The 20092-nt window shown below is 39.6% G+C and overlaps 1 protein-coding gene across 1 annotated transcript in view; it reads right to left on the bottom strand.

The window, feature by feature from the left end:
- Nucleotides 1-20092, bottom strand: part of LOC127197402 (murinoglobulin-1-like) — a 342405-nt gene that overhangs the window by 19200 nt on the left and 303113 nt on the right. The window contains exons 6-12 of the mRNA XM_051155299.1: nucleotides 19769-19853; nucleotides 18665-18773; nucleotides 16070-16187; nucleotides 15808-15917; nucleotides 14995-15153; nucleotides 9030-9257; nucleotides 8776-8848 (exon numbers count right to left, since the gene is read on the bottom strand). Of these exons, the coding sequence (XP_051011256.1) occupies nucleotides 8776-8848; nucleotides 9030-9257; nucleotides 14995-15153; nucleotides 15808-15917; nucleotides 16070-16187; nucleotides 18665-18773; nucleotides 19769-19853 (882 nt within the window). The remainder of the gene's footprint in view (nucleotides 1-8775; nucleotides 8849-9029; nucleotides 9258-14994; nucleotides 15154-15807; nucleotides 15918-16069; nucleotides 16188-18664; nucleotides 18774-19768; nucleotides 19854-20092) is intronic.

The raw sequence follows: 20092 nt of genomic DNA, 5'->3' as shown, positions 1-20092 counted from the left end.
TTCTCTGGAGCTAAAAGGACGGGGAGGAGATGGTATTGGATCAGAATACTGACAGGAAAACCCAGATGACTAAACACAGGAATTCGAAGGACTGTCTGTAGGTGGAAGATGCTCTGTTCTGTGGTTGTTTGCATGCTAATGACCTCAGGAGGATATAGGGAGCTCACTGCAAGATACCTACTAAGGTGTTCACAGTAAAATTATAGTTAATGATACACTAACACTTTGTCTCTTCTACACCTCAGCATCCCAAAAGACATCTGTTAGCAATTCCTGTTATAAAAAAGGAAGAAATAACTCGACTGATGTTTCATTTATTATTTAGATAAGAGGAAAAATAATAGAGATGACAGCCTGGTACTCAGGGAGCTGAAAACCAATGGCCATCTCAGAGGAGCAAGCCACACTTGACAATTTAAGCATGTCTTTGTTGTTAAACTATTTTTTCTCATGGAAATGTTCACAGTATTTACATTTCTTGAGAGAAAATTATGCAATTGAAGTCTCTGCTGCTTTTTTGAAGCTGAGGAGATTCCCAAACCTTCTATGATTCCCACTTAGTGTTTGAGGAAGAACTAGCTGGTATTTTGTTAAATATCTAAATAGTTTTTATAATTGGTCATTGACAAAGAAGTCCCCATTTAAGTAAATTTGCTGAGCATCAATTAGACATCTGCCACTTTAAGAAAGAATTTGGAAAATATCTGTGACACCACATATGTAAATCCATGTATTTCATGTGCTTGATATTCCAAATGAAGAGAAATTAATAATAAACTCATAGGAAATATGTTTGCATGTGGCAAGTGCCATTTGTGAAGGGAAGGATGGCAAGATGATGAGCAGCGAGAATACCAGGATCCAGTGTTAACTTGGGGTTTAAATAGGAGCAGGTAGAAGAGGCCTGATTAAGAGAGTGACAATTGGAGGTTCCAAGATGGCGTCAACCAGTATGCAACTTTTCTGGTCTACTGCACAGAGACCGGGGACTTGAATGGAGCCACAGACTGCTGGATCTTGAAAACTCTGCAGACCACCGGTGGGCCAGACCCTGGGACAAGCAACAGCCCGGATGTCCTGAACCCGCTCCCCAGATGCTCGAACGGAACCCACATGCAGGCTGCAGCCAGCCTATATAGCACAAACTCACTGTGTGGGGAGGTGGTACTCCAGAGCCTCTAGCCTGAGGAATCTCAGGGAATAGTGTGAAACTGCCCTTGGATCCCTCCTTCCACCCCATGCCAAACTGAAAAAGCCCCCCAGCCCCAGTGGAAACACAGGCGGCAGGGCCCAGCAAAAACAGCTTGCAGGCCATCCTGGGCCCAATCCAATCTAGACCTGATAACAACAGACTGAGCATGCAAATAGGGGCAGTTAGAAACCAGTGTGGACGGCTCCCACAGTCCCAGCAGGATCTTCCATGCTATCAGGAGAGTTTGGTCACCCCTGTGGTGTCTAATCCCTGAGGTAAAAAGTGACTACAGCTCCGAGGACCTGTGAGCGGTCCATGCTACAGGGTCACAGAAAGTGCAGGCACCTTGAATCCTGCCCATGGTCTGAAAAGGTCCTGTCTCTGGGCCGCAGCATACTGATCCTGCACTCTCCAACAAACAGAACCTAACTGGATCAGCTCCCACAGGCCTGGCAGGATCGCCCACGCCATCAGGAGAGGTTGGTCACCCCTGTGGTGTCTAATTGCTGACCCAAAGGCAACTACAACTCCGAGGATTTGTGAGTGGTCCCGGCTGCAGGGTCACGGAAAGTGCAGGCACCTTGGACCCTGCCTGCAGGCTGAAAAGGTCCTGTCTCTGGGCCTCTGTGTACTGATCCTGCACTCCCCAACAGAGAGATCCTAACTGGATCAGCTCCCACAGACCCAGCAAGATCTCCTGTGCTCTCGGGAGAGGCTAGACACTTCTGCAGTCTTTAGAGGCAGAGCTAAAAGACAAATACAGCCCAGAATATCTGATCTAGCTGGAGTCTTGGCTACAAAGTGACAGGAAGGACAGGCACTGGAACCAACCTACCCAACCAGAGCACTTGTGTGCTGACCTTGTTCTAGGTCCCAAAACATCTGATCTGAATTACAGCAGTAAGGGGAAAGGAGCCAGACAGAAACCTGCTTCTGCTGACTCAGTCTGGAACCTAAGGTATAGAGCAAAATCTCTAGGAGTGGAAACCAGATCACCTGCCTGTTCCAGGGAAATACTCCCTGATCCCCACAGGCAAGGGCACCTGACTTATAATCATTCACCAACTATCCACTCTCAACCTGTAAAGGACACCAGAAGCTACCTCCCAAGATCAGAGACACCAAAGCAACAACTGGACAGTGAAAGAATGCAATCAAAAACCAAAACAGTTTCCCAACCTGAAGAAGGAGATGCATATGAGCATACAAGAGGCCCACAGAACACCAAAAAGAATAGGCCATAAAAGAAAATCTTCCCGCCACATAATAATAAAAACACAAAATATACAGAACAAGGAAAAAATATTTAAAGCGGCAAGAGAACAAGGCTGAGTAACATATGATGGCAAACCTATCAGAAGTATACCCGACTTCTCAGCAGAGACCATGAAAGCCAGGAGGGCCTGGACAGAGGCCATGCAAACCCTAGGAAAACACAGATGCCAGGCCAGACTACTATACCCAGAGAAAATTTCAATAACCATTGATGGAGAAAACAATATATTCCATGAAAAAAACAAATTTAAACAATACCTATCCTCAAATCTGGCTTTACAGAAGTTACTAGAAGCAAAACTCCACCCCAAAGAATCAAATTAGAACCAAAACTATAAAGGAAATAGATAACTACACCATCACAAATTCACAACCACACAAACTCTTGACTGCAACAAACAGCAAAAATGAAGGGATTTAACAATCACTCGTCATGAATATCTCTCAACATCAATGGTCTCAATTCTCCAATAAAAAGACACAGACTAACTGAGTGGATGCATAAACATGACCCAACATTCTTCTGCATTCAAGAAACACATCTCACCCACAAGGGCAGACATTACCTCAGAGTTAAAGTTTGGGGAAAAATATTCCAAGCAAATGGTCACAAGAAGCAAGCTGCTGCAGCCATTCTATTAACTAACAACATAGACTTTCAACCAAAATTAAACAAAAGGGATGAGGAAGGACACTTCATACTCATCAGAGGTAAAGTCAACCAAGAAGACATCACAATTTTGAACATCTATGCTCCCAATACAAGGGCACCCACATTTGTAAAAGAAATATTAACAAAACTTAAACCACTCATCGATCCCCACACAATAATAGGGGGAGAATAACACCGCACTTTCACTGAAGGATAGGTCTTTGAATCAGAAACTAAGCCAGGAAATAACTTCATTAACCAACGTCATGAATTAAATGGATCTATCAGATGTCTACAGAACTTTTCACCCAAATGTAAAGGATTATACCTTCTCAGAACCCCATAGAATGTTCTCTAAAATTGATCACATAGTAGGTCACAAAGCAAGCCTCAACAGATACAAGATTGAAATAATACCTTGTATCTTATCAGATCATCATGGTCTAAGGCTGGACTTCAACAGCAACAGAAATAACAAAAAGTATACACACACATGGAAACTAAACAACTGTCTACTTAATGACACCTGGGTCAAGGAAGAAATAAAGAACTTCCTGAAATTCAATGAAAATGAATGAACAATATACCCAAACTTGTGGAACACAATGAAAGCAGTGTTAAGAGAAAAATTCATAGCACTAAGTGCCTTTAGAAAGAAAATGGAGACATCTCACATAAACAACTTAATGACATATCTGGAAGCCCTAGGAAAAAAAGAAGCAGAAACACCCAAGAGGAGTAGACGTCTAGAAATAATCAAAATCAGGACTGAAATCAGTAAGTTAGAAACAAAGGGAACAATTCAAAGAATCAACAAAACCAGGAGCTGGTTCTTTGAGAAAATCAACAAGATAGACAAACCGTTAGCCAAACTAACTAAGAGACAGATAAACGCTATCCAAATCAACAAAATCAGAAATGAAAGAGGAGGCATAACAACAGACACTGAAGATATACAAAGAATGATAAGAACCTACTTTAAAGTCATTTATGCCACAAAATTTGAAAATCTAAAGAAAATGAACAGTTTTCTGGACTGATTCCAATTGCCAAACTTGAATCAAGATCAGATAAACAAATTGAATAGCCTTATTTCACCTATAGAAATACAAGCAATCATTGATAGTCTCCCAACTACAAAAAAAGCCCAGGGCCAGATGGCTTCAGTACAGAATTCTATGAGAGCTTTCAGAGATGAGCTAATATCGACACTCTTCAAGCTACTCCAAAAGATAGAAATGGATGGAACACTACCAAATTCTTTCTATGAGGCCGTAGTCACGTTGATACCTAAACCCCACAAAGACCCAACAAAAAAAGAGAATGTCAGACCAATTTATCTTATGAACATTGATGCAAAAATAGTCAATAAAATACTCACAGAATGGATACAAGAACATATCAAAGACATCATTCACCATGACCAGGTAGGCTTCATTCCAGGCATGCACAGATACTTTAACATACAGAAATCCATCAATGTAATCCACCATATAAACAAACTGAAAGAGAAACCCACATGATCATCTCCTTAGAATCAGAAAAAGCATTTGGCAAGCCAATAGCCAACATCAAACTAAATGGAGAGATACTCAAGGAAATCCCTCTAAAATCGGGAACCAAATAAGGCTGCCCACTTTCTCCATATCTCTTCAATATAGTTCTTGCAGTTCTAGCCAGAGCAATAAGACAACAAAAGGAGATCAAAGGTATCCAAATGGGAAAAGAAGAAGTCAAATTATCCCTATTTACAAGATGATATGATAGTGTACATAAGTGACCCCCAAAATTCCACCAGAGAACTCCTACAGATGATAAACAGCTTCAGCAAATTGGCTGGATACAAAATTAACTCAAAAAAGTCAGTAGCTTTCCTATATACAAATGACAAACAGGCAGAGCAAGAAATTAGGAAAATTACACCCTTCACGACAGCCACAAGCAATATAAAATATCTAGGAGTAACTGAAGGACTTATTTGAAAAAAAACTATAAATTTATGAAGAAAGAGATTGAAGATGACATCAGAAGATGGAGGGATCTACCTTGTTCGTGGGTTGGGAGAATTAACATAGTAAAAATGGCCATCTTACCAAAAGCAATTTACAGATTCAATGCAATCCCTACAAAAATACCTACAAAATATTTTGGAGACATTGAAAGATCAATTCTCAACTTCATATGGAGAAATAAAAAACCCAGAATAGCAAAAACAATCCTATACAATAAAAGATCCTCCAGAGGATACTCCATACCCAATCTCAAGCTGTATTATAGAGCAACAGTAATGAAAACAGCATGGTACTGGCACAGCAATAGGCTGGTGGATCAATGGAATCAAATTGAAGACCCAGAGATGAAACCACACACATTTGGTCACTTGATTTTTGACAAAGAAACCAAATCTCTTCAATGGAAAAAAGATACCATCTTCAACAAATGGTGCTGGTCTCCCTGGATGTCTACATGTAGAAAAATGCAATTAGACCCATACTAGTCACTCACCATGCACAAATCTCAAGTCCATGCAGATTAAAGACCTCAACATAAAACCAGAGACACTAAGTCAGTTAGAGGAAAAAGTGGGGAAGAGCCTGGAACACATTGGCACAGGAGACAACTTCCTGAACAGAAGACCAACACCCCAGGCCTTAACGTCAACAATTAATAAATGGGACCTCATGAGGCTAAGAAGCTTCTATAAGGCAGGAGACACTGTCAACAGAACACAGTGACAGCCTACAGACTGGAAAAAGATCTTTGCCAACCCTTCATCTGACAAAGGTCTAATATCTAACATATATAAAGAACTCATGAAAGTAAACACCACCAAACCAAATAACCCAATAGAGAAATGGGGCCCAGAATCAAACAGAGAATTCTCATCAGAGGAATATCAAATGGCTGAGAAACACTTAAAGAAATGATGAGCATCATCAGTCATCAGAGAAATGTGAATCAAAGCAACACTAAAATTCCATCTTACACCCAGCAGAATGGCTAAAATAAAAAACTCAAATGACACCACATGTTGGCTAGGATGTGGAGAAAGAGGAACACTCCTTCATTGCTGGTGGGAATGCAAACTAGTACAACTACTTTGGAAATCTCTCTGGTGTTTTCTCAGAAAACTGGGAATAGACCTTCCTCAAGACCCAGCTATTCCACTCCTTGGAATATACCCAGAAAATGTTCCACCACACAACAGGGACATATGCTCAACCATGTTCATAGAAGCCTTATTCATAATAGTCCAAACATGGAAACAGTCTAAGTGTCCCTCAGTAGAAGAATGGATAAAAAAACTGTGGTACATTTATACTATGGAATACTACTCAGCTATTAAAAACAAGGAATTTCCAAAATTTGTGGACAAATGGATTGAACTAGAAATGATCATGAGTGAGTTCACCCAGAAGCAGAAAGAGTCAAATGGTATATACTCACTTATAGATATAAGCCCAAAGAGCATGCCCAATGAAAGTCTTCATGTACCAGGAAAATGGGTCAGAGGGGAGGACATCCTATTGGGACTTTAGGTGAGAGAAGCATGGGAGAATGGGGAAATAGAAGGATCCAGAGGGGCCTAGAAACCTGCAAGAAGAACATTATGATACACGGATCTGGTTCCAGGGGTTCTGCTCAAACTATGGCACCAAGCAAGGACAATACTTGCAGTAAATTTCAAAACCCTACCCAGATCTAGCCGATGGACAGGACATGATCCACTGTTGAGTGGAGAGTGGGGTCTGACTTTCATGCGTTCTCTAGTGCCCATTTTTGACCACGGCTCCTTGATGGAGAGGCCTGGTGGCACTCCGAGGAAGGATAGCAGGTTACCAAGAAGAGACTTGATAGCCTCTGGGCATATACAGAGGGATGAGGTCCCCCTCAGACACAGACAAAGGGGAGGGAAGTAGGGCGAAAGTGGGAGGGAGAGAGGAATGGGAGGACACAAGGGATGGGCTAACAATTGAGATGTAATATGAATAATTTAATAAAATATTTTTAAAAAGAGAATGACAATTGAGTCAATTTGTGGTAGAACTGAATATATGTCATCAGGACACAATTTCACACATAAACTCACAGCAGCTTTGATCCCCTGTCCAATACCTTCACAACATCAAGCCCTAGTCAACATCCCAGCATGGATGGGGAGGGATTAATGAAGACCCACTTTTAGTTGAGGAGCTAATGACAGCTGATAGCTACAGAGAGGAGGAAGAGTCAGATTTCCTCATGGATTCTACCTCTGGTAGATTGTCGATGGTCCAGGGGATGGCCCTATAGCACACGCACACACACGGGTAATACTGACTGAACTAAAACACCGAAGATATAAAGTAGGGAAGAATGCTGCAGGATATTTGATCCCGCTGTGAACCCCGAGATTGTGATCTGTAAAAACCTGTTTCATGTTTGGCATGATTGAGACTTAGCACACACCTTTAAACCAAGAACTTTCTGTTTACTGTAAACAGGTGATAAAGGTGTGGCTCAGACCTAGTACACACCATTAATCCAAGAGTTTTCTGTACACCAGATTTAATAAGCTAAGCTTAGGTCAAGAGTTAGATCAAGAAACCAGCTGACAGGGACTAAGTAGTAAGGAGGGACTTTGAGAAAAGGGTATTTAAGAAAGCATAGATAAGGAGGCTTTTTTGGGCTTTGCACTAGCAAGCCTTTGGCCTTGTTTTTTTTTTGGCCTTTTCCTCCTGGGATGTCAGCTGAACTAGTGAGCTTTTTGGATTTTTCCTTCTGATACATGAGCTGGGTAGGAAGGTCAGCTGGGCTCTCTCTGCCTTTCTGAAGTGGTAGGTCTTCAGCCCAGCATCTGGCTCCTGAGTCTCCTTTGGTAAAATCAAATGGTTGAGATTTTCATTTCTATTACACTATGGAAGTGGCTTGGTGGAGGATCCGGGGAGGAGTTGGTGGGGAGTAGTGGGTGGCAGGTATGACTAAAGTACATTATATAAATACATGTAACTTTCAAAGAATAAATGAAATGTCTTTAAAAATAAAAATGAAGGGACTAGAGAGATAGCTCAGAAGTTAAGATCACATGATGCTCCATGGAAGGAACCACATTTTATTCCCGGCACCCACACCAGACTGCTCAGAACTCTGTAATTCCAGATTCAGGATACCCAGGGGGATCTGATGCCTCTGACCCTGACAGCTTAGTCCCAAGCACCACACACATAACAAAAATTAATAAAAATGAATCAAATACACAAAGATCAGTGTTGCTAGAATGGTTTAAGGACCAAGGCTGGCACCTTCCAGATTTTTTGGACAGACACTCAGATAAGACGTTTTGCTCTGTTGCAGCTAATCTCTACATGAACACAGAGATTCCTTACTGGGGGAGTATCTTGGTGCACTTTGTGTTTTCAGGTGCTACATCTGCAGAATAGACAGTTTTCACCATTGTAGAATGAGACTCAGTTTAGGAATCTGAGACTTTTTTCCTGAAGGTCATGGTATGAGTGGTAACCTACATTAGATGGCAGAACCTTGAGCTCCTGCTGTGCAGTGTTTACAGAGACTTACAAACATCATGGCATCCTTAGTTACTCAGTGGTGAGAGTCCACTGGTGAGCATGTGTGGACTCAGTTGGAGACTTGTTGCTGGGTGGGAAAAAAAACTTACGGTTTCCTGGGTCTCGTGCCTCCATGTGGTGAGTGTGGCTTCCAGTTTGGATGATCTTGCCATGGGCCATGACCTAAAATAAAAAAGTATTTTCCAAGCTTACATCTGTATTTTACGAGGCTTTCTTCTCACTCGTGAATCTACTGATTGAGATCCAGGCAGAAATACCCAGCCCGGAACCCAATGTGTCAGGAGAGACGTGGTCAGGAGATGAAAGGATTCTTTGTATTTCTCACCTTGGAGCCAGAACTCACCAGGTAGTAAAAACTGAGCTCTCTCAGCACTCTCAAGGCAGTCCCTCTCAGAATAAAATGTGCCCGAACTGTGTGACTCTGGCTGCAGGGCAAGATGCTGGCTTCCTTCTCAAGGTAGACATAGCTCTTGCTGATGGAATAAACACTGTAGGCCACATGGTGTGCTACCCCATATTCTTCTGCCATGCAAAGGAAACTCCCACAAACATATTCCTCCTTGTGGTACACCTGGAGAAGCAACAAATATTGTGCTCAGATTGCATACTCGGCAGAACCTCTCTTCTGTGATGACTCAGCGTACTTTCAATGACTGAGTATTTTATACACCTTCTTAAAAAGGGAGAGGAAATCCCTAAGGTGAATTTATGACTGATGAATTTTTAAAATGGAGGCAAATATTATACCAATGAAGAGATAAAAGTGAAGTTTTCAAGACAAAGGAAGCATTTGTTGAGTACCTAATATATGAAAGAATTTTTAGAAATATAAATTTTAGTGCCTAACAAATATGCAAAATAATGGCAGGACTGAGACATTTTCATACATTAATATGATGTACTCTGACCATATTCATTCACTTACTCCCCAATCCTATGTTTCCCACCAGCTCTTTTCTTTCTTATCAGGGCATCTCTGCTTTCAGTTCTATTCTTTCCCATGATTCCACATTTGTGGGACAATATGCAATGCTTTATTTTCTCTCCTAGTCTTATAATTTTTTTCTTAAGTTGACAATTTCTAAATCCATACATTTCTCTATAGACAAGATGGTTTTCTTTTAAATATATGAGTAAAGGTCTAGTGTGCACATATTTCCACTTTTCTCATTCGGCTCCTCCACTGATGGGCACTGGTGCTGGCTCCATTGCTAGCTGAGTCGTGCTGAGATTGGCATGGAGATGTAGGTGTCTCCCTCATATCTTAGCTTTGGTGCATATGGGAACTATGTGGATGTGGTACACCTGGACTGTATCCTGGTTTCATTTTGGAGTTTTGTACAAACTTTCAACTTAATGGACATGCTAATTTACCTTCACACCAGTTGTGCATATAGGCTCCTTTATTTCCAAAGCCTTGCCAAGATCTCTTTTCCTAATTATAGCCATGTTGATTGGTGAGATGGAATTTCAACATAGTGTCAACTTGCATTTTCTTGATAACCAGTTGGGCTGGGCATCTGTGCATGTGCTCCTTGACCATTTGTAATTGGTGTCTTGAAAATGGATTATTATTGCATCTACTGAGAAGAGTGTGTGATTTTTATTTTATTTTGTTTATTTTTTTTATTAATTTATTCTTGTGAGTGTGTGATTTTTTTTTTTTTTTTTTTTTTTTTTTTTCCTTTTTTTTTTTTTTTTATTAATTTATTCTTGTTACATCTCAATGTTTATCCCATCCCTTGTATCCTCCCATTCCTCCCCCCCCCATTTTCCCATTATTCCCCTCCCCTATGACTGTTCCTGAGGGGGATTACGTCCCCCTATATATTCTCATAGGGTATCAAGTCTCTTCTTGGCTACTTGCTGTCCTTCCTCTGAGTGCCACCAGGTCTCCCCCTCCAGGGGACATGGTCAAATGTGAGGCACCAGAGTATGTGAGAAAGTCGTATCACACTCTCCACTCAACTGTGGAGAATATTCTGACCATTGGCTAGATCTGGGAAGGGGTTTAAAGTTTACCTCCTGTATTGTCCTTGGCTGGTGCCTTAGTTTGAGCGGGACCCCTGGGCCCAAATCTGCCTATCATATTGTTCTACTTGTAGATTTCTAGGACCCTCTGGATCCTTTTATTTTGCTGTTCTCCCATGCGTCTCTCATTTAGAGTCCCAATAGGATGCCTTCCCCTCTGTCCCAGTTTCCTGGTAAGTGAAGGCTTTCGTGGGACATGCCCCTTGGGCTAGTATGCAGATATAAGTGAGTATATACCATTTGATTCTTTCTGCTTCTGGGTTAACTCACTCATTATGATCATTTCTAGCTCAATCCATTTATCCACAAATTTCGGGAATTCCTTGTTCTTAATAGCTGAGTAGTATTCCATAGTGTATATGTACCACAGTTTCTTTATCCACTCTTCTACTGAGGGACACTTAGGCTGTTTCCATGTTCTGGCTATTATGAATAAGGCTGCTATGAACATGGTTGAGCAAATTTTCTTGTTGTGTGCTGGAGCATCTTCTGGGTATATTCCAAGGAGTGGAATAGCTGGGTCTTGAGGAAGCCCTATTCCCATTTTTCTGAGATAGCACCAGATAGATTTCCAAAGTGGCTGTACTAGTTTGCATTCCCACCAGCAATGAAGGAGTGTTCCTCTCTCCCCACATCCTCGCCAGCATGTGGTGTCGCTTGAATTTTTGATCTTAGCCATTCTGATGGGTGTAAGATGGAATCTCAGAGTTGTTTTGATTTGCATTTCCCTGATGACTAAGGAGGTTGAGCATTTCTTTAAGTGTTTCTCAGCCATTTGATACTCCTCTGTTGAGAATTCTCTGTTTAGTTCCAAGCCCCATTTCTCAATTGGGTTATTCGGTTTGGTGGTGTTTAATTTCTTGAGTTCTTTATATATTTTGGATATTATTTTTAAACTGTTCTGTTTATATACTGTTTTACAGTTCTCGCTTGCAAATGTGACACCATCCCTCTGTTCTTAGTATGAAATCAGTTGGATCATGGTACATTTGCTCAGTGTGTTGTTGAGTCTTGCATGGGAACATTTCAGTGAGGACTTTCACTTTGTGCCTATTGGGTGAACCAGTCTGAAGAGTTCTAGATTTTTTATCCTCATTATTTTTGCTATCAGGGTTGTGCTAGATTCACAGATTGACTTTGGTGCAATTCCTCCTTTTGAAGCTTTTCACAGTAATATTTCCTTTTTGAAGTTTTGTTCAATTCAGCAATGAGTTTTTTCTACTCTCAGCTTTTATTTTGCTGGGCCCTCTTAATTATTAATTAATTCTTCATTTCAATTTCTCTTTGTTGAGCTGTGTAGATTATCCTTTTTACATCGTATTTGGATCACTTTGGTAGAATATAAATATCCAGAAACTCATTTTCGTTTTCTGATTTTTCTAATTTATCAGAATGCAAGCTTTCATACTGTTCTGTAAGAACCCTGTGGATTTCATACTATGTGCTGGAGTGGCCTCCTCTGATTTGCTAATTTGGGTTTTAACTTTCTCTGGGTTTAGACAAGGGCTAGTCAATTTCACTTATCTTTTCAATGAATCAATTTTGGTTTCATTTGACTTTTTTGTCCTCATCATTATTTTCAGCTATATTTATTATTTTTTTCATTTCATTAGTTTTGTATATGTCTTGTTCTAGTTATGTTAATGCCTGGAGGTGCAGCATTTACTTGGTAGCTAAATATTTATGTACGTATTCATAATTCTTATAGTTGAATTCACTATAGACCATACATATTGTAGTATGTTTTTATTACATCTAGAAATTAAAATGTTGCTTTTCTGATATTGTCAATGTTCCACCTATCATTGTCTAGAGAATTATTTGGGGCCAATATATTTGTGTATGCCCTCTAGTTTCAGTTGTTATTGATTTATAATTATAGTCTCCTGTGGCATAATAGGATACTATGAATGATTTAAAATCTTTAAATTGGTAAACAATTTCTCCATGATCTAAAGTGGGACCTGTTGTGAAGAAACCCCCATCAGTTGCTGAGGGGGATGTCTATTTCATCACTGTTGAATACAGTATTCTATAGATGGCTGTCCAAGGCCATGAGATACAACGTACAGTTTAATCTGAGATTTATTTTTGACTTTTTTGTATGGATGATACATTTATTAATAAACATTGCATTTTGAAGTTATTCACCTATATAATAATTTGTCTTTGTACCTATTTGTCCCTTTATAATTAGTTGTGCCTGTTATTATGATATTTGTCAAACCAGCTTTTGGGGGATATATATTTACATGTATATATTCTTGATAAATTATTCACTTTTTAAATGCAATGACTTTATCTTATTTTGGCTTGAAATCTAGCTTAATGTGTTGATAATGTTTCATTTTTCATATTTATTCTATTTTGACATTACAATTTACACATCTGTAGGGATGGATATAGAACATCTGTTATTATAAGGAGATTTCCTTAATGAATGTCCCTCTCTTAAAGGCATGATTTCTTATAAACCTTTGGAACATGGAGGAAATTCAATGAATTTGTCAACACCAAACCAAAGCAGGTACGTGAATACAATAAAAAACAATTAAAAATACCTACTATTCCCCAGAGTTCAAAAATTAGAAAGAGGAAAATATAACACAAATTAACAGTTAAAGTTAAAAATTGAGATAAATTTTATTACTAAAGGAGCAAACCAGAGCCTGAGAAACAGAAAAAGAATGAAGATCAGAAAGGAAATGAGGCCCAAGTGTGAGAAAGAATACCAAGTAACAACACAGTAAACATCTGAAGTATGTGATGCAATTATTAGAAAAAGACTATTGTGGGCAGAATATGGGGGAGTGGTTCTGGGAGACAGAGAGATAACAGAAGGAAGAGGATTGAGGGACCTGTGTGAAAATGCAATAGTGAAATCTCTTACTTTTTTTCTACTCTAGTTTTTTTTTCTTTTCAGAAGCAGTTTCTCTGTTGTAGCCTTGGCTGTCCTTGACTCACTTTGTAGACCAGGCTGGCCTCGAACTGACAGAGATCTGCCTGCCTTGCCTCCCAAATGGTGGAATTAAAGGAATGTGCCATCAGGCCCAGCTGAAAATGCCATAATGAAACTTACTTTCTATCTTAATTTTAAAAACAACCAAAACCCAACAAACTCAAAGGTGTGGGGAAGAACAATGAGGATGGAAAATCTGAAGTTAAACCATGAAAGAAAAAGGGAACTGAATCGTCATGACTTAGAAGACACTGCTCATTCCTAAGGCTTTACTTCTAGGCTCCACCAGGATGCGCATGTGTGCCTGCGCATGTGCGTGTGCTGGGGTGGAGGGGTGGAGGTAGTAAAGTTTGACATCTCCTCCTCTAAATGAGTCCATGTCTCCTAGCATATAGAAAGCTCCAAACCGAAGCCATCTGACAGTGGCTGACCTCCTAGTGAGTGCCACACTGGTCCTTTTCTTCCTTCACCCAACCTCCCACATGCCCAGTTCCAATCCTTGTCTCTAGAGTCTATCTGCTGTTTGCTTTCAATTTCTTTCTATAAGATAGATTATAATTTCCATCATTTAAATTTGTAGCAGCAAATGTGTGTAAGTCACCATTGGCATTCTTCTACCCACAGTGGTTCTCAGGGAGGTGCCTACTGAGCCAACTAGGGGAGAAGGCCATGGGAGTCAGAGATAAAGCTGCAGGGCCTTCAGAAACCTCTGGTAGTAAGTTAGTGAGGTTCTCTTCATATGGTTCCCTCTTGTGACATATCTGACAAAGCTATGATTTACAGGAGGAATCTTTGTGTAGTTCCAATTGACTGCAGATTACAGGTCTCCTGTTTTATTGTAGCTCCAGACTGCATTTCTACTGCTTGCTGGATTTCTGTCTGTCTGTCTGTCTCTGTGTCTCTGTCTATCTCTGTGCCAGAAGCAGGGATTAGTGTAACGTCAACCATATTCAGTTAAACAATAAATGTCTCTTACTTGAGAATATGAGCACTGCATATTTGGGTAATGAATTTGAGGACATACAGTACCTATCTTTGACTGAATAGGTAAAAACAGACTTTTAATCATTTTTGCTTGAAGGTCTTGACTTGAGATATATAAAACTAAATAAAATAAAGAGACTGCAAAATATTGTGTTTAAAAAGAATGTGCTCACAACATGTGCTCATATTTTTATTAATGATCAGAAACCCTTTGTGTTTTACCTTCAAGTAAGAAAATTTGGCCTGGGACATTTATTTTTATTCAACTACTCATTATTGAGTTCAAGCTGTTACAAAGCCTCACCTTGTGTCTTGTGCTCTCATTCCTACTTACTTTGATACTGAGGGAATGACCCCCAATGCTGGTGGTGTTGATGGAGAACTCTGCCAGGCCGTGATGGTCAGTGGTGGTAGCATGGGAGTAGCCAGATTGTACTTTGAAGAAGACTTGCTCATTGGGAATAGGAGTGCCCTGGAGATCCTCGAGGCGGACCTAAATTGAACAAGGAAGAAAAGCATAGTGTAGGTATGGTAATAATACACAGATTATAAGAGGAAAAACCTGTCTCAGTATTCTATAAAGATCCAAAAAGGAGTACACCAACTAATTCAACATGCAAAACAATTGTCTTACCCAAATCTAACACTTTCATGTCTACACTAGTAAAACTGTTTGTGCTGTGAAAGCATAGAGGCCCAAAGTATCATATTTGTAACTCTTTATAGATGATTCATACTTACCTGTTACTCATAAGAAACCATTGACAGGTTCTGTGTAAACCTGAAGCAGGTGCTCAGACTCATCACAAGATACTTTTTGGGGCCCTGAGGCTAATAGCATGTATTTATTATGAATTTATCATTAAAGCATAGTGACACTTTGAGGTTTATGGTTTTCAAATACAGTAGTTAAAAATAAAAATATGCTACTTATGCTTTAGATTCATGATTCTTGAAGGCCTTTCTAAGTTGAGTTTAGTTCTAGGAAGAAATCAGGCACTCAAGCATGTGAAGGACAAGTTCTACCAATAAGCTACACTTCTTTGGCAACCAATGACGTCAGGCAAGGTTAACATTGAGCAGAATGGCCCATGGTGAGGAATCACCATACAGCTTGAGAGCATCTATGAACCAAAGAGTACTTTACTTTCACAAGAAAGGGAATCCCGTGTCTAAAGTGTGACTCTGCTTTCACAAATATGAGTTTGGTTATGATTTTTTCAATTTTCGTTGTTCCAGATCCACTGAACTCAAATCCTGAAAAAGAAATTAGCAATAACATTGAAAGCCAGTTAGATAACTGCTTGCATTCTATGTCCCTTTTATACATCCTTTATACCACCATCTTCATGTGAACAGGAGTCAATTTTCACAATTTCATTTTCCATATTTTCAGGTTACTCACATACCTGTCCCTTCTTCAATAACCTTTGCATTGACATGAAAATGCTGGGCTCGAATATATGTTTTATTTAGGTTGAACATCGTAATGTTTTCTTCTTGTGTGATGCAGCCTCTGTTGTCTAGCTGATATGCAAGATAAAAACAAGGTGATAGGGTGCACTGGTCAGATCGGTGCTCAACAAAAACCTGCATGTGAAGATTTCTTTCAGAAAAATGAATCTTTAGTGTTGTACAGCATGGAGATCTGATCATAAACATGGGACTCAGCTTATGTTATTAGTATCTTTAGTTAGTATTTGTTATTAGCATCAGTATTAGTATTTTTATGTTACTAAGATACTTAGATAAATAGTATTGGAATATCCAATAAAATAATAGGAATAAGCAAATAACTATCAACAACAACCCTAAATATATGTGATTTTAACTCCTTAATAAGAGGCACAGGCTAGCTAGTTAGACTAAACAACACACACACACACACACACACACACACACACACACACACACACCCTAAAAATTAAAGGATAGAAAGAGACAGATCAAGAAAATTCAAGGTGAGAAGAGGCAGGAGTATCAATTCTAGTATTTGATAAAGTAGAGCAGACCAAAATCAGGTACAGGAAAACAAAAAGTCACTACCTATTAGTGAAAGGAATAAGCAATGAAAAGAATGCTGAGTAAACTTGTTAATGCATACAGTTTCATAAAAGAAGCACTGTGAAGCAGAGGACAGATAGTTCTAGATGGATAATAATGGGCGACTTTAGTACTACACACTCATTGATTGATCATCTGGCAAAAATAATAACTTTCAGAGTGTTGTATAGAAAATTTACCTGAATTAAATATACCACATGGAAGGAGTCTCAGTAAGACTCAGGACACATACAAGACTTATAAGGCTCAGAATGTAAATAACTCGCAAGGCCCCAAAAGTTCTTAAAACTGACAAGACCACGAGGCTATAAATAGGCTAAAAGTATTCACGTCTACCAAATCAGCCCCATAGAGAATTCTAGAAACAATACTTTGGACTGAAGAGGAGAACAAGCATAGCTAAGAGGCTACATTAAAAAAAATGAATGAAGCTACAATTACTAAAACATAAAATAGAATTAAACACAAATAGCAACAACAACAACAACATGACAGCAATCAACATAGACCTTTCAATACAGAATCACCAGACTTAAATGACACCATGTATCAAATGGACCTAACAGAGATCTATAACATACCACCTAATCACCGAAAAATATTTATTCTTTTTTTTCAAATATTTATTCTTTGAAGCAATGAAAGGAAGTTTCTCTAAAATAGACCAGTTAGTGAGATACAAAGCAAAACTAAATAAATACAGAAAAATTGAAATAACCTAGTGTGTCCTATCTGACCACAGTACAAGAAAGTTTAATATCAATAGCAAAATAATTTCTAGAAACTACATAAATTCAAAGAAATTAAACACCACACTACTGAATAAAAACGAATCAAAGAAGAACTCAAGAAAGGGAAAATTAAAATACTGTAGTTACATGAAAATGAAAACAATACAACAATGCATCTCTCCCTTGAGGAGACAACACCACATGTTTAACATTACTGAATTCCCTCACACTTGTCTGTGAGCAGAGGACCTCATGCCCTGTGCACTTCATATGCTGTGGATGAGCTTCAAGCTGGTGTAGAAGCACCTCAGAAAATGAAAGGACCACATGAGCAGCTCTCAGGAATACATAAAAGGAAGCTTTACCAGCATACCAGAATGCATTCATATACATGCTTGTAATTTATGTGATTCACATACAAGTGAGCCCATCAACTGATGAGTGGATACTCAAAACTGAGGAGGAGAACAGTATGGGCATGGAGCTTATCACCTTTCACAAGGTGTACTGGACTCATGAACACGACAGTGCATGTCTTCTGTCTTATGTGAGGATGAAACAAAACAAAATAAGAAAGACAGCAGAATAGAAGTTGTTCCATTTGGGAAGAGGAAGGGTCTGGCAGGAGGATGGGTGCAGGGAATAGGGTAGGTAATGAAGGAAGTAATCAAATATGTAATACAGGTGAATGAATATGCTGTAAAGAAGCCTATTGTTTCATGTGTAATATACTTACATTTTATATGTGCTAATTAAAATATTCTTTCAAAGAATAGTCTGTAAGGTATGAAAGTAGTGGAGGCTACATAGGAAGAGGAGAAGGACACAGAGGAGCGAGGACACAAGACAGCAGAGGTGGCAGTGGGACAAGGGAATATGGTTAAAATACATGATAACTCACGTGTGAATATGCCATAATCCTACTATTTTGTACAATGACTATATACAAAAATGAATGTGGTGGCCAAGTAAAGTTGTTGAAACATCCTATTAATACTAGTGGGCTCCAGGACTATCCCTTTTGTTAGTGAGGGGGTCCTGGAGCTTGCACACATGCCTGGCTAGTCTTTCATCACTGAACTACCCGCCAGGGCCCCGAACATCCTCTTTCAATATCTGAGGATGCATTTCCTCTCAGCTTTGCTGTCTGCATTTCTGTGATAGTTAACCCTGGGTATAAAAACAGGCCTTTCAACAGTTTTCACTTACCTGGTAACTGACTTCTTTGCATTCATTCTTCTCCTTGAAGCCGGAGCCCTGACACTTATGGCATATGCTTATGTTTACATGTCCTGGGACAGGCTTCCCATAGGTATACCTGTCAGAACATAAGGTCACACAGACCAGGGGTCTTTGTAAAGCAGAAACCCACCGTCTTCCCACCCATAGTCCTCACTGCCAACTTGTAACAGATTGACTGTGTCTAGTGTCATAGTGACAGCACATATGGTCCATTATTAACACCTGATACTTTTAAAGTATATATTAAGTATTTAGTCCTGCTAAGAACCTATGGGAGACACGTGTTTATCACGTTTGTGGTTCTGAAAAAATTGACTAACCAAATCACAACCCTTGGATAGTCAGCGAGGGTGCTTCTATTCAGCTGAGATGAATGGGGAGCATGGGAGAATGACTCAGAGCTGTTTTGCACAGTTCCTCAATCTTTTGCCTTCTTTCTTGCCATGTTTGTTTTTAAGCACGTTTATTATTTTTTAATGAGAAGCAAATGTAAGCTAAGGTGTGTCTCTTCTGTTTGATTCGGACACATTTTCAAATTTCTCTAGTGTGGTTTGACTTATGCTGACTCCAGACTTAAGTGGCAATTCTACTTCCTGTAGTACAAGATCCTTAATTATCAGGCACAGAAATGCACATAGAAAAATCATGCTGTTTATCAGTTAAACTTGAGCAGTAGTAGCTGGAGGTGGAGTGAGATTGGGAGCTCTTGTTTCTCTGCTCTTTCTGTCAACCCGTAATAGGTCAGCTAGATGCTATGATCCAATGCTTGGATTCTCCTTACATGGGTCAGTGGAACTTATTAGGCCTCTTCATGTCTCCAAAGAGAGGGGCTCTACCACCTCACACAATTGATCTTATCATTGGTGTCATCAGAATTAACACCAGCAACTTATGCAAGTGAGCAGGAATTGACACAGAGCAGTAAGGGAGAAAAAGAAGAGATGAGCACCAGAGGGGAACATTCTAGAGGGTAGGCCAGGGCCTTTGCATTTATACATGGTGTACAATGAGGCACTATCCTGGGTCCAAGTCCATTCTTAAGAATAGAAGAACAAAAATCAGATAACTCACACTCCACATACAGTCACATTCATTTTTTCATCCTTTATAGAGATGGCCTTTGGGACCTTGACTCGAACTTCAAATTTGGGAAGCACTATTGGGAGAGAGAGGAGAAATTCAGGGAAATGACTTTCCTAGTTGCCTAAATGGCCAGTGTCTGTGCAGAAATGGTGATTTCACATTATGAAGGTGACCCCTCTCCTCCACTAAACTTAGATGTTGAATGATTACAGATTATGTCAGTTCTTGCACATCACAGAGATATCTACTTAAGTAGGAAAACCAAAGTATTTGCTTCTGAAAACCCCAGAACTTTCTAGAAGGTCCATGTGG

The sequence above is a fragment of the Acomys russatus genome, chromosome 13 (assembly GCF_903995435.1).
Source record: "Acomys russatus chromosome 13, mAcoRus1.1, whole genome shotgun sequence".
Classification (NCBI taxonomy): Eukaryota; Metazoa; Chordata; class Mammalia; order Rodentia; family Muridae; genus Acomys; species Acomys russatus.
This window is presented reverse-complemented; position numbering and strand designations above follow the sequence as displayed.